This window comes from Cuculus canorus, chromosome Z (genome assembly GCF_017976375.1).
Source record: "Cuculus canorus isolate bCucCan1 chromosome Z, bCucCan1.pri, whole genome shotgun sequence".
NCBI classification, from domain to species: Eukaryota; Metazoa; Chordata; class Aves; order Cuculiformes; family Cuculidae; genus Cuculus; species Cuculus canorus.
In genome coordinates, this window is record NC_071441.1 from 9,067,373 (window position 1) to 9,079,504 (window position 12,132).

The window sequence follows — 12,132 nt, forward strand, 5'->3', positions numbered from 1 at the left end:
TATAACATGTACAAGGAACTGTAAGGGAGAGGAGAAGCATATAAGCTGGGATATTTCTTAACTGTCCTGAATGGCAGCATTTTGGGTGCATGTTAGTAAACATGGGATTGACTTGGAATTTAATTTGTAGACACCAGAAACCCTGCCTGGACATACCAAAGCAAAACACCATTACAGAGAAGATGCAGAATGGCTTAAAGGTCAGCAGATTGGTCTTGGAGCTTTCTCTTCCTGTTACCAAGCTCAAGATGTAGGAACAGGAACATTAATGGCTGTAAAACAGGTAAATACTTCAAATACTTGACTTTTTTAATATATTGTGCTTGTTTTTCCATATTTCTTTGGAATATTAAATATAACAACTCTTTACTTTCACAGACTTTTTGTGTTCTTTGTTTCTTCGGCTCCCTGTCATGTATTCTTGTGTAATGCATAATAAAGAGTCTTTATCTGCATAGTGTTACCATAATATTTTCAGCATTTTTCACTTCTCCTTAAAATGAAAAAAGTAACATTATTATATGCTCATTTACCTAAAATGCTTTTTTTGCATTTTACAAGTTCATAGATCAGTGACAGAATTAAGAATGGATCTCAGATCTCTTGATTCTAAATTAGTGCCCTGTTTGTAAGATAGCTAATGAAAGTACCTTACTATTACTTGTCAGGATTGATTTATTTTATTTTTTTTTCCCTAAAACAGTTGTAGTGGAGGAAATATAGTTTAATGCTGGTTTCCTCTGGATGCCACAGTCAACTTTGAGGCAGATACTTTTAATATTTAAAAATAGATACAGAAGTTTGTCTGAGAAAAGAGGCCGTAAGGTGCATGCTTCACTCAAGACTTTTTGCACGCTCTAGATATGAATGAATCTTTCACACATAATACCAACATACAGGAAACCTTAGTCCTAGCATTCTCCTGTTAATTCGGGAATGCACTTATACCAATGGAATTGAGCAATTTCAAAACATTGCATCGTGGAAAGGGTATCACCTATTCCTCGTTTGAAACTCTCCTGCTTGTGAAAGAGTAGGACTGTCCATGCAGTCCTTGAGGTTCCTTCTGGAGACGCAACGATTCTGATGCCCAGGGGAGATTTTCTGCAGTATGCCATTGTTTTGGGTTTAGTATGGGTTGGAGCTGGGGTTGGCTCCAGTTCCATTACAGGACTTCTGATCTGTCCTCTCCCCACCTGGCATTTCTGAGATAAGAGGTTTAGTTACGAGACAGGTAGCAGTTTTAAATGGGTAAAAGTCATACAAATATCAACAATATCAGAATCCCACTTCAGGCCTGGTCTTCCTTCCTTTTCTTCAACATCTGAAAATAAAATATTTTTTTCCTAGTTTAAGTAGGTGAGAGTGAAGATGGAATTTTCTCTTGCTCCATACTTGGAAAGAATTTTTGTTGTTATTTCCGTAGATCACTCATAATTTTCTATGACTATCTCACATAATTCTTAGCTGAGGGGCCTTGAGATAAAAGAATACTTGGCATTTCTAGATGGTAAAAAACATTCTTGTGACGATACAGAAGATACATAATTACAGGACTGGTAATTATGTAAGATAAGTCTGAATGAAATATTTCAAAACAGGTGACATATGTCAGGAACACATCATCTGAGCAAGAAGAGGTAGTTGAAGCACTGAGAGAAGAAATAAGGATGATGAGCCATCTGAACCATCCTAACATTATTCGAATGTTGGGTGCCACGTGTGAGAAGAGCAACTATAACCTCTTTATTGAATGGATGGCAGGTAAATGATGACTATGTAAAGAAAATTAAAATATCAGTTGAGCCTTGAACTGCGTAGTTTCATACTGCATTTTGCCTCACTTCAGTTTGCAAATTTCTATTTTCATTGCTCTTCATTGCCAGCGTAAAGATCTACTTGCATAAAAATTGTGTGAGATGACATGCAAAAGCATTTAAGGACTAAAGTGAATTGCTAAATAACAAGGTAGTAAGCAGGATGCTTCGGGAAAAACATGTTCAAATCTTAAAACTTACTAAATAATAAATTATTAACAAATAGTGAAATCTTTCCATTGTTGTATAGAGAAGGGACAAGAAAGTCTATCCTTTTTTTTAAAAAGGGGCTTTATTAATTTTATGAATGGGATTATATGTTGCTGCTTGGTCCAATTACCAAGACTAGATTTGGTGTTTTATGCATCATTATTTCTTACAAAAGGAAGATTGCACCTAGGCTTACATTCTTTGGCAGAAACAACTTGGCAATACCAGAGTGCTAACAAGTGAAGTTCAAGTATGTGTAATTGTAAGCAGTGGTGCAGAAAATATTTTCTCAAAACTAGGGGTGTACAACTTTTTGAAAAGTAAATTTTTTTCTGAAATAATATTATTTAGGTAATGAGATGTGAAGAATTGTCTTTACCTCATTCAGGTCCAAGTTATATTAATACTTCAAGAGGCATAATTTCGAAAATTCAAAATCTTGAGGATCTATATGCCAGTTTTGGGAAACAGAGGAAGATATTGCTTTTCCTTGCTTCTCTAGATTGGTACTTGGATGGTAGCAAAAGTGAATTAAGATTCTCAGAAGGAATCGTTACTGGCAGCTGTGCATATCTAGTGCCCCAAAGAAAGCTACTGTTCTATTGTTCTGCTGTTTAAATGCTAGTGAAAAATGCGGACAACTGTGTGTAGGGTTTTTTATCAGCAATAGTACTTTGTACACTAAAGTTTTTGTACATTCTTGTAAGGAAGTATAACCTACTGGAAAGAATGAGGACTTCAGTGATTACAGTTCCAAGTAGAAAGTAACTAAGTATATTACTTTTTGCCTTTGAAACTTTTTAGTGGTTATTTTTTCGGAGGAGAGAGACCTAGTTATAAATTAGGAATACCAATACTGATTTCCAATTTTAGGAGGCAGTGCTGCATTCTACTAACAGAAAATGTAAGTGTTGGTAAAATGTATTTTTTTGTCTTCTAGGGGGTTCAGTTGCTCATTTGTTAAGTAAATATGGAGCCTTCAAAGAATCTGTTATTATTAATTACACAGAACAACTGTTACGTGGCCTTTCTTACCTCCATGAGAATCAGATAATCCATAGAGATGTTAAAGGTGAGAATTACTTAGAAATACCACTCTTGAGATGGTATCTGAGAGAAGCAAAAGATCTCAAGCCAAAATAGGTGCTTTCTGAATACTCCTTTTTTAAAAGGCGTTCTGTTGGGTTTGTGTAATCATTCTTAAGAACCTGAAAAGTAATCGGTGTGTTCATCGCATTCTTGGGGATGTTTGCTACCTGTGCCAATAGATTAGAAAAAATGGTTTTCTCAATTTGTTCAAATAAAATATCAAGTTCCCATATAGTTTTAAAGAACACTAGTTAAATGTTTACACTGAAATGATAGTAAAAATCTGTGAACAAGCCGAGATAAAGAGGTCGGGTTTCTAATGTATAGGAATATCCTTCATCCTAACCGAACATAAATACAGTTATACTGTGTTTCAGCAGCATGTGGACTTTATTGGGAAATAACAGTATCTCAAAACTTTTCCCTTTAATGTCACTGCAGCAGTGCCTGAATTGGAGAGATATCCAGATAAGTAGCGATGCAGTGATGGCAAGTATTTGTCTCTATTTCCTTAAAACAGGAAAACTTCCAATTGCTCTAATTCTCTTCAAGATTACTCCAAATTGATTAAGGATGAAATAACTTTAAATTTCACAGGGAGCTGCAGGCAATGAAAACCTTCAGAGTTTTAGGTCACCATTTCCTTTCATAATTCCATCTCCAGGCATTGTTCCAGAATCCTGTGTTTGCCCTATTTTGAAACTTTGAGTGCTTCTCTAAATCTCTCGGACAGCCTCAAGCTGTGTGCGGTAGCATTCAGGCGTAACAGAAAAATGACATTATTAGACTTTGTCCTTGATTTTTAGATGCCCTTGATATTGGGGGTGCGGAATGTCAACCTATTCATAGTTTTGAAATGGAAATAGGAAGAGTGTCTGTTTGTCCTTTTGCCTTTAATAAAAGCCAACTAGCAGTATTTTTATTATGCTGTTGACAGGTGCCAATTTGCTAATTGACAGCACAGGTCATAGATTAAGAATTGCTGATTTTGGAGCTGCAGCCAGGTTGGCATCAAAAGGAACTGGTGCTGGGGAGTTTCAGGGACAGTTGTTGGGAACTATTGCATTTATGGCACCGGAGGTAAGAAACTAATTTTGGAAGTTACTTCATAAAGTTTGTTTGAACTCTCAGCTAATTCATATAGCCGAGTAACAGAAAATTGCTGTAAATGCTTCAAATATGTTTTAAATGTACTTTTTCTTCTAAAGAACAGGAATGATGATGATGATAGTGACAGTTCTCCCTTTCAAAGTTGATGTAAATAGTTTGTTACAATATATATCTATCCTAAGTATTTTTATTAAAGCCCAGGTGATGCTTTGGTTAAGAGCTAAAAATTGCACGTCACTTCGCCTTGTCTCTTGATCAGACATGTTATTTACCAGCTCTCTACAGCTGTATAAGTCTTGTGGCATTTACATTACTCATCATTCTGTCAACCTGAAATATTAATCAGAATGCCTTTAGTTTTTGGGAGGATTTGCATCTGAATTACCTAGAGTTGTGAGACTTTGGAGTGGATAATCTAAGCTTTGGTTTCTCTGTTCAGGTTTTGAGAGGTCAGCAATACGGTAGGAGCTGTGATGTGTGGAGCGTTGGCTGTGTTGTTATAGAAATGGCTTGTGCTAAACCTCCCTGGAATGCAGAGAAACACTCCAATCACCTTGCTCTGATATTTAAGGTGAGGTATTTTGCTGCTACTAGTTGCTATAAAAGATGCTGACAAATTTCACATGCAGCAGTGTGAATTTTAGAAAAGCATACAAGTACTAGGGGTTGTTGCAATAGCTCTTGGAGCTGTTAGTACAAAATCTGATATTGTTACCAAAATAATCATACTTGCTGTTTCAAAGCACAAAAGGCTGCAACACAGTAATAGGCAGAAAAGGCTCAGTTCTAAGATATGTACTTAGTGTTATAGGTTAAAAAAAAAATAGAACAGACTTGATCTTTACTCTAGGCAGGAGATTGGGTCTTGAACTCTTTCTTACAATCCTGTAAAATACAATACCAAGAGAAGTTTTTCTACCATAAAGCAATTGTGTGTATTCGTATTTCTTAGTGGGGAATGTCCTTTGGTAAAAATCCAATGTTCCGTGTTCAGATTTTGCTGAGATATATTTGCCGTTACGCTATGCTATAGATGAACATTGCCCTTCCCTTTCTAGTTAATCCATTTTGGCATTCATGATTCTTAAAATCAAGTGGATACGTTTAATTCTAAAAGTCTAGTTGAACTGCAGGCATGAATGGAGGCGATACTTCCACAAGTGAAGAAAGTGGTTATTGGTGTCTTCACTAGTATGAGTGAAGAAAGTGTTTCCGCAAAACACTACTAGCGCTGCAGTGTTCAAATATGTTCTAATTAAGTACAAATCTCTTGTGGTGAGATATGTAATTGTCTTGGTTCTCTGTCCATGTGAACCTGGTGATGCCACTCTAATTTTCTCAATCTTCTTGCTTAATCTTGCTCAAGATTAAGCAGTATCTGAATGAGAAAGATGGCCTTTGGAGTAGTAGCAGGAATAAAGACTATACAAGAGACCACACCCAGCGTAGCATAGCATGATGTAACATTTCTTATCTTAATTTATCTGCATGTTGGCTTATGCCAGTTACTAGTGATGGCAACTAGTAGACTAAAGTGTATCTTTATATGTGAGAGAGGAGCATTTCTTACAGCCTGCTCAGCATATGGTCACTGCAGTACCTTGTTTTAAGAAGAAAACAGGGAAAATTGCATGGAGAGAGGCAGACTGTGAAAAGCCGTTATTTGTTACTGGTGTAAGGGGCATAAGGGCAACTTAAGACCTGTTTTATAAAATGGAAGCAGCGATATAATATTCAGACTGCAGTAGGAAATACACTAAGTGGAGAAAAGCTCATAAACCTAACTTGTCAGGTGAAAATTATCAGTATGTGGGACGTTTTGGGGTAGAAGAGAGGGCTTAAGAATCACTGGCTTCTAAAAAGTCATTTTCCCTTTGTTCAGATTGCTAGTGCAACCACTGCTCCAGCAATCCCTACGCATCTGTCTCCTGGCTTGAAAGATGTGACTCTTCGATGTTTAGAACTTCAGCCTCAGGACAGACCCCCATCAAGGGAGCTGCTGAAACACCCAGTCTTCCGTACCACATGGTAGCCTCTTAAGCGTAAGGCTGATATACTGAAGAAGATGCTACTGAATATACAATAACCGTCTTGCAGTGCGGTTAAGCACAGCAAATTCTTATTCTTCTGGCCGTAATGATAAATACATCAAGGACATAAGGCCAGTGGAGGACCCTACCTAAGTATGTGATCGACAAATCGAGGTCTTTACCCAAGTTCAATATGCAACATTTCATAACTCGTGCAGAGATTTGTAAACTGTGCCTTTCCAAACATCTGGCTCTATGCGAACACAAAAACGTTTTTTGTTAAATCTGCATGATTATTTAGCAGATAAGTGATTTTTATTTTATTTGGAGCACTTTTTCAGCAATATTAGTGGCTGGGGGGCTCAGGATATCTTTTAATATAGTAATCACTGTTCTATTTCATATCATGTAGGTGTAAGCAAAGGGTTCCACAGTTAGTTTTCAGCACTGGGTAAAAAGAAGTTCTGTATCTGTCCCTTTGTATAATGAAAAGTTCTCTGAGTAACAAATCTGAACAGTGATGAATACTTTGAAAAAGCATTTGCCTTCCTTTGAGAGCAGGCACTTGTGGCTCACTGTGCATTTACTGCTGGCCATGTAATTTCTTTTGAAATTAAAGTTTGTTTTCATTGTATTTTTAACTTTGAGAAAAAGGGGATCTTTTTAAATAGTCTTTAGAAAAAGATAGAAACTGTGTCGTGGAAAATCCTGCTGACACAAGAGTTGTTTTAAAACCAGGTGTGCTGTAAATCTGAAATAAAATCAAATGCCACTGTCAACAAGACAGTGTTGAAGGCTCTGGTAGTATAGGTTATCTGAAAAAAAAAAACCACAACAAGATTGTTCTGCATAAAACAACTTAGTCTGAATCATGCTAAATGTTGTTGAGCCTTCTTTTCTTATAGCAGTTTCTTCTGCAATCATGTAGAGAAGTTTTATGTCAAAGGCTCCAAATCCAGCTCCCATTAAAGCTTATGGGAGAATTTATCCTGTACTTTAGTGGGAGCAGGTGCCATCTATGAGCAAATCTCATTCTTTGTGTAACAAAACTGAGGTTACATTCTCTACTGATAACAAGTTTTACCTGCTGTTTTCCTTCTGCCGTACATCATCTATTTACTGTAGCCATTAGTGATAATTAAATTTGAAGATGTTAAAAATATTACCATAAAAAAAGGTATTTATTTTAATATGAAACAAACTTGGACTTGAAAAGCAAGATAGAGTAAAAATGTGAAGTAAAGCTTCACTGGTAGTGCAAAACTTCCTTTTTTTTTTTAGCAGGTGTGTTTTTTTTAAACAAGTTTTTAAAATTATTTTAAAGGCAGGTTTTTAGATTCTGATGCATGTAATTCTGAAGGAAAATGGCAGCTTTTCTTTTGCTTTTTTCAAGAATGGGGATATTTTTTAAATCAAATACTGATTGTGCTTAATCTGTTTGGAATAGAAAATACTGTTCATGTTTTAACTCTTCAGAAGCCAGTTGGATTGTTGGACTGAAATAGAATTGGTTATTTTCAAAGACTCAGGAGAAACTAAATAAGCTATAGTACATTAAAAATGTACAATATAAATTGGAAGTAAAACATCTTAAAGACAAGTTTACAGGAATTATAGTGCTCATGCTAGTAAAAAAAGCAGTGTCACTAGTTGTGAATGTGTTTCTTTTGGAAATTTTACATTCCTTTGTTTTGGAAGATCAGCAGATTTTGAAGAGTTAAAAAGATTATACCGAAATGTGAAGTTTGGTAGCTCTAACTGTTTTGTACTTGACTCTTTTTTGACCACTTTAGAATTTCTCATTCTAATAAGATTCTTTCCATGTCTGTCTTATGTGCAAGCTTTAAAGGGTGCACTCTTGCCAATTCCTGTACTGGAAGATCAGTTGTCAGATTAATACTATTTCTGGCAGAAATCTAAACTGTATAAACTGATGAACCTCAGCTAATCAGTATTACTCTGTAGATCACCATGCCTACCACATTTCAAACTCAAACTGCCTCTAGGTGTCCAAATGCATTTGTTTGAGTTTGTTTGCATTTCCCTCAGCTTGCTGGTAATTGTGGTGTTTTTAAAATGCAGATGTGATGTAATATTCTTATTTTCTTTGGATCAAAGCTGGACTGAAAATTGTATTGTGTAATTATTTTTTTGTGTTCTTAATGTTATTTGGTACTTAAGTTGTAAATAACTTCTACTGCTGTTTATTCCAGTTTCTACTACCTCAGGTGTCCTATAGAGTTTCTTCTACCAAAGTTCACTTTCACAATGAAATTATTTGCTTTGTGACTGATTCCTAAGACTTCCAGGGCTTAAGGGCTAACTTCTATTTAGCACCTTACTGTGCAAGCAAATTTTACAGAAATCTCTGGGTTAAGAAATTTGGCTTCATTGTATCCTTTGTTATTTTAAATATATCAAGATATTTTAATTAAAAGTTTTTACCCCATTGAACCAATTTTATATAGTATAATTTGTACCTATTTTGGTGGTTTTTGTCTTTATAGTAAATAAAAGGTTTTGAAAAAAAACTGTCCTTTGCTTTTGGTAATGTAAACATGTCCAGTTTACTGATGTGAACAAAATATTTCTAGTACACTTTACTGTTAGTACACAATTTCATATGTAACACTCAATATATCAAGAGGTAGTTTCCATTATTAAATGACACGTGAATGAGTATTGGCTGATACATGTGTATCTTAGCTTATCAATTAAGAAAGCTTAGATAAAGTGCAGCAACAAACATTTAAATTGGTAATAAAGATAAGAAATTCCCTTAACAACATTGTCTATGGACGTCACTTTGCTTATGCCCTTAGATCTGAATGTTGTGTTCTGCAAATACACTATCAATAACCGAGTCAGGTGAATCAATTGGTTTGGAAGGTTCTGGCGCCGTAGAGGTGTACTTCAGAAGTTAATCTGCTATTTTATGTTTTCAGTGAAATTATTCAGTTGCTGGTGATTAAAGGAGCAAACATAAGACTTCCTTATAAGGCACTCTGAACATATACAATAAAGCTAGGGCTTGGTTTAGTCAATTATCTTTCTCCTGCTCTTTTTGATATTTTTTCAAATTAATTTTTCAGTATTGAAAATAAACTATTCTGTAGCCTAAATTCTACATTTTGAGGGAAGACTGTTGTCTCCCATTATCTGACTTCGTGCAAATAGAGATGAACACAACAGTTCACCAGGAAAAAAAAAAAGGCAACAGGAATCTTCAGATAAATTCTAATACCTGATTTTTAAAATGATTAAAATTTACTCACTGGCAAGAAGGAAAATATGACAACTGTTACATAAAAAGGAAATCGAGTGTAACGTGTTTTCCTTTTTTTGGTTTACTATAGAAATCCTGAATCTTATATCACTGTGTGGTCATTACAATGTTGCAGTCCCCTTTTCAGGAGCATAGGGTGGCAGAGATGACCTGTCCCCAGCAAGCTGGCAGTAAATGGCAGGTGTCTACTTGTGGAACCAGAGGTCTTCATTTGCTAAGGGCACGTTCAGTTCTTCCACAGGCAAATAGTAAGCTATGCTCATTTTGATTTCTGTGGTGAGAATAACATTATGTTCAGTGTTAATAGAATCATAAAATGGTTTATGTTGGAAGGAACCATAAGGATTATCCAGTTCCAACACACCTGCCGTGGGCAGGGACACCTTCATGAGAGCAGGTTGTTCTGCGTGATGGCTGTAGGCTGAAGTTCAACAGTGTTTCATCTTTGCAAGTTCTTATTAAAGGCAACAATTGCTTCCAGAACACCTTGGGCCTTCAGGAGGGTCAGCTATTTCCTCTCCATCATCTGAACAGGCAGTTTGTATGCGTGGCTGTTCTGACCAGTCTTTGCCTACCTCCCAAGACACTATCTCCCTTACTAACTTTTCTCTTGCGGCTTAGTTTTCTGTGCTGAGCTGAATCACGAATGTGACAGTCTTACTTTAAGAGCTGTAATATGTATATGCGATGACAAAGAAGCCTGTTATTTTCTCGTGGCACACAGCTGCTGAAATCCGGAATTTTAAGTTGATGAGACCTTTCGTCATTACCAAGAAAGCCCAGAAGATGGCAGGGAAAGCGGTTTGGGACAGCGAAGGGCTGAGGCTTTCTCTGAGGAACTGTACCGTTTCCTTTTGTCTCCCTCAAGTATTTCAGTTTACAATATATATTCACTCAGTTCCTGTTCTCGGAAAAGATGTGTGAAGCCAGCTATAGGATTAAAGTGAGTAGGGAGTAAATCAAGGAGCAATTTGTAAATGTTGCAACGCTCTGACATGGGAAGTTAATTCTACTGGTTTCATTGCTTTGATGGGGCCAGCTCACAAAATCCCACGGTCTTGGCTGAAAGGTCCAGACACAGAAGCATAAGCCTTGACAGTGGTTTGGGGTTTTGATTTCTCTGTTCATCCCAAACCTAATTCTCAAACACTAGTTCAGTATGATTTTTTAAAAAAAAAAAAATAGTTCCCTAAGTAAGTAAGATATCTGGTGTTGGGGTTGGTCTTAATTTCCCATTAACTTTTGACTTCGTTGGCAGATTTTAACTAAAAAGACACATAAGGAGCAGAATAGAAGTTCTAAGGAGCAAAAATAGAAGTTTTATCAAAGTAGGTACCCAAGCAGAGCAGGGAAAATGGGGGCCAAGAAGACAACATGACCCTGATCTCGGTATCTCTTAATGATTTGTAAAGAATTATTAGGAGGCCTTTGTTAATTTTTGAAGATCAATTGTTGAGCAATTGTTTTCTTCGTTAGATTTTTTGTTTGTATAGGCAATTGATGGTAGAATGTGGCACTGAAAGAGCCACCCCACATGATTTTGAGCTGAAAATCCCTGTGCTTTGTAATCATAAAATCATAGAATGGTTTGAGTGTGCACTCAATCCCACTGTCTGTGTCTGTGATAAAGATGATAAACCACATCGGTCCCAATACCCTGCATCACCAGTCTCACCTGGACACTGAGCTGTTGGCCACAACTCTTTGAGTGTGACCATCCAGCCAATCTCTTCTGTCTGGCTTGTCAGTCAGTGCTGCAGATGGCTTCACATCAGCGAGCAGCCCACTCCTTTCAGGCTGCAGTCATTTAGGATGTTACAAAGCACAACATGTCTCCTTGTCTTCAGGACCAAATACTAGTATTATAGTTTGAGCTAAAGTTGATTCAGTTTTCTAATTTCAGCTAAGTTTCATCTCAGTAACTTCTCTTTCTGAAAGCTTCGTGTTTTTCAGGCAGTTTTTCTCTCTAGGTGTGATAACTCAGGGCACTGGTATGCAGAAAGGCCATTGCTTATAATTATTCCTAAAGTAACGAAGGCCATCCTTGAGATGGGGGAGTGCTGTAAGTCAAAGAGGCGAAAAAGGCCACATGTGCAGGGAGAGGCAGATAGGACAGGTGATCTCAAACTGACCAACAGAGCATTGCATCCCATATACATCATACTCAGTATAAAACTAAAAGATCACAAGTGTTTTTCACCTCTTCATTGGTGGCTGATGTCCAGTGAGGACCTTGTCTGTCTGTCTGCTCCTGATCCTGGATTTGTGCATTCCTGAATCCAGTTTCTAAGCCGTGCTCTCTCCTGCTGTTGACCGTTCCCTGTGTCTGCTCTACAGCATCTCTGGTGACATATAGTCATCAAGGGTTGGATATATAAAATACATATTTGTATAGTAGTAGTTCTTATTGATATTATTATTATATCTCATTAAATCTCTTTTATGTTGGTTTCCAACCCACAAGTATTTTTTGTCTCATTTCCCTTTCTCTTTTGGGGGTAAGGGGAGGGAATTGTGCTCGATTTTAGCCCCCAAAATTGTCTGAGCAGGGGCTAAACCATGATAAATAGTCAAAAGCATGGACAGCAAT

The 12,132-nt window shown here is 36.8% G+C and overlaps 1 protein-coding gene across 2 annotated transcripts in view; it reads left to right on the forward strand.

Moving 5' to 3' along the window:
* The window catches only part of MAP3K1 (mitogen-activated protein kinase kinase kinase 1), a 62,020-nt gene extending 50,177 nt beyond the window's left edge, over positions 1–11,843 (forward strand). Inside the window, exons 15-20 of one of the 2 annotated variants that reach the window (XM_054054222.1) lie at positions 131–283; positions 1,602–1,764; positions 2,968–3,099; positions 4,054–4,196; positions 4,666–4,797; positions 6,109–11,842. In XM_054054222.1, coding sequence (XP_053910197.1) covers positions 131–283; positions 1,602–1,764; positions 2,968–3,099; positions 4,054–4,196; positions 4,666–4,797; positions 6,109–6,258 — 873 coding nt within the window. In that variant the 3' untranslated portion in view covers positions 6,259–11,842. Of the gene's footprint in view, positions 1–130; positions 284–1,601; positions 1,765–2,967; positions 3,100–4,053; positions 4,197–4,665; positions 4,798–6,108 lie in introns of both variants that reach the window. The other variant, XM_054054221.1, reaches the window with a different exon arrangement.
* Positions 11,844–12,132: the final 289 nt, after the last annotated feature.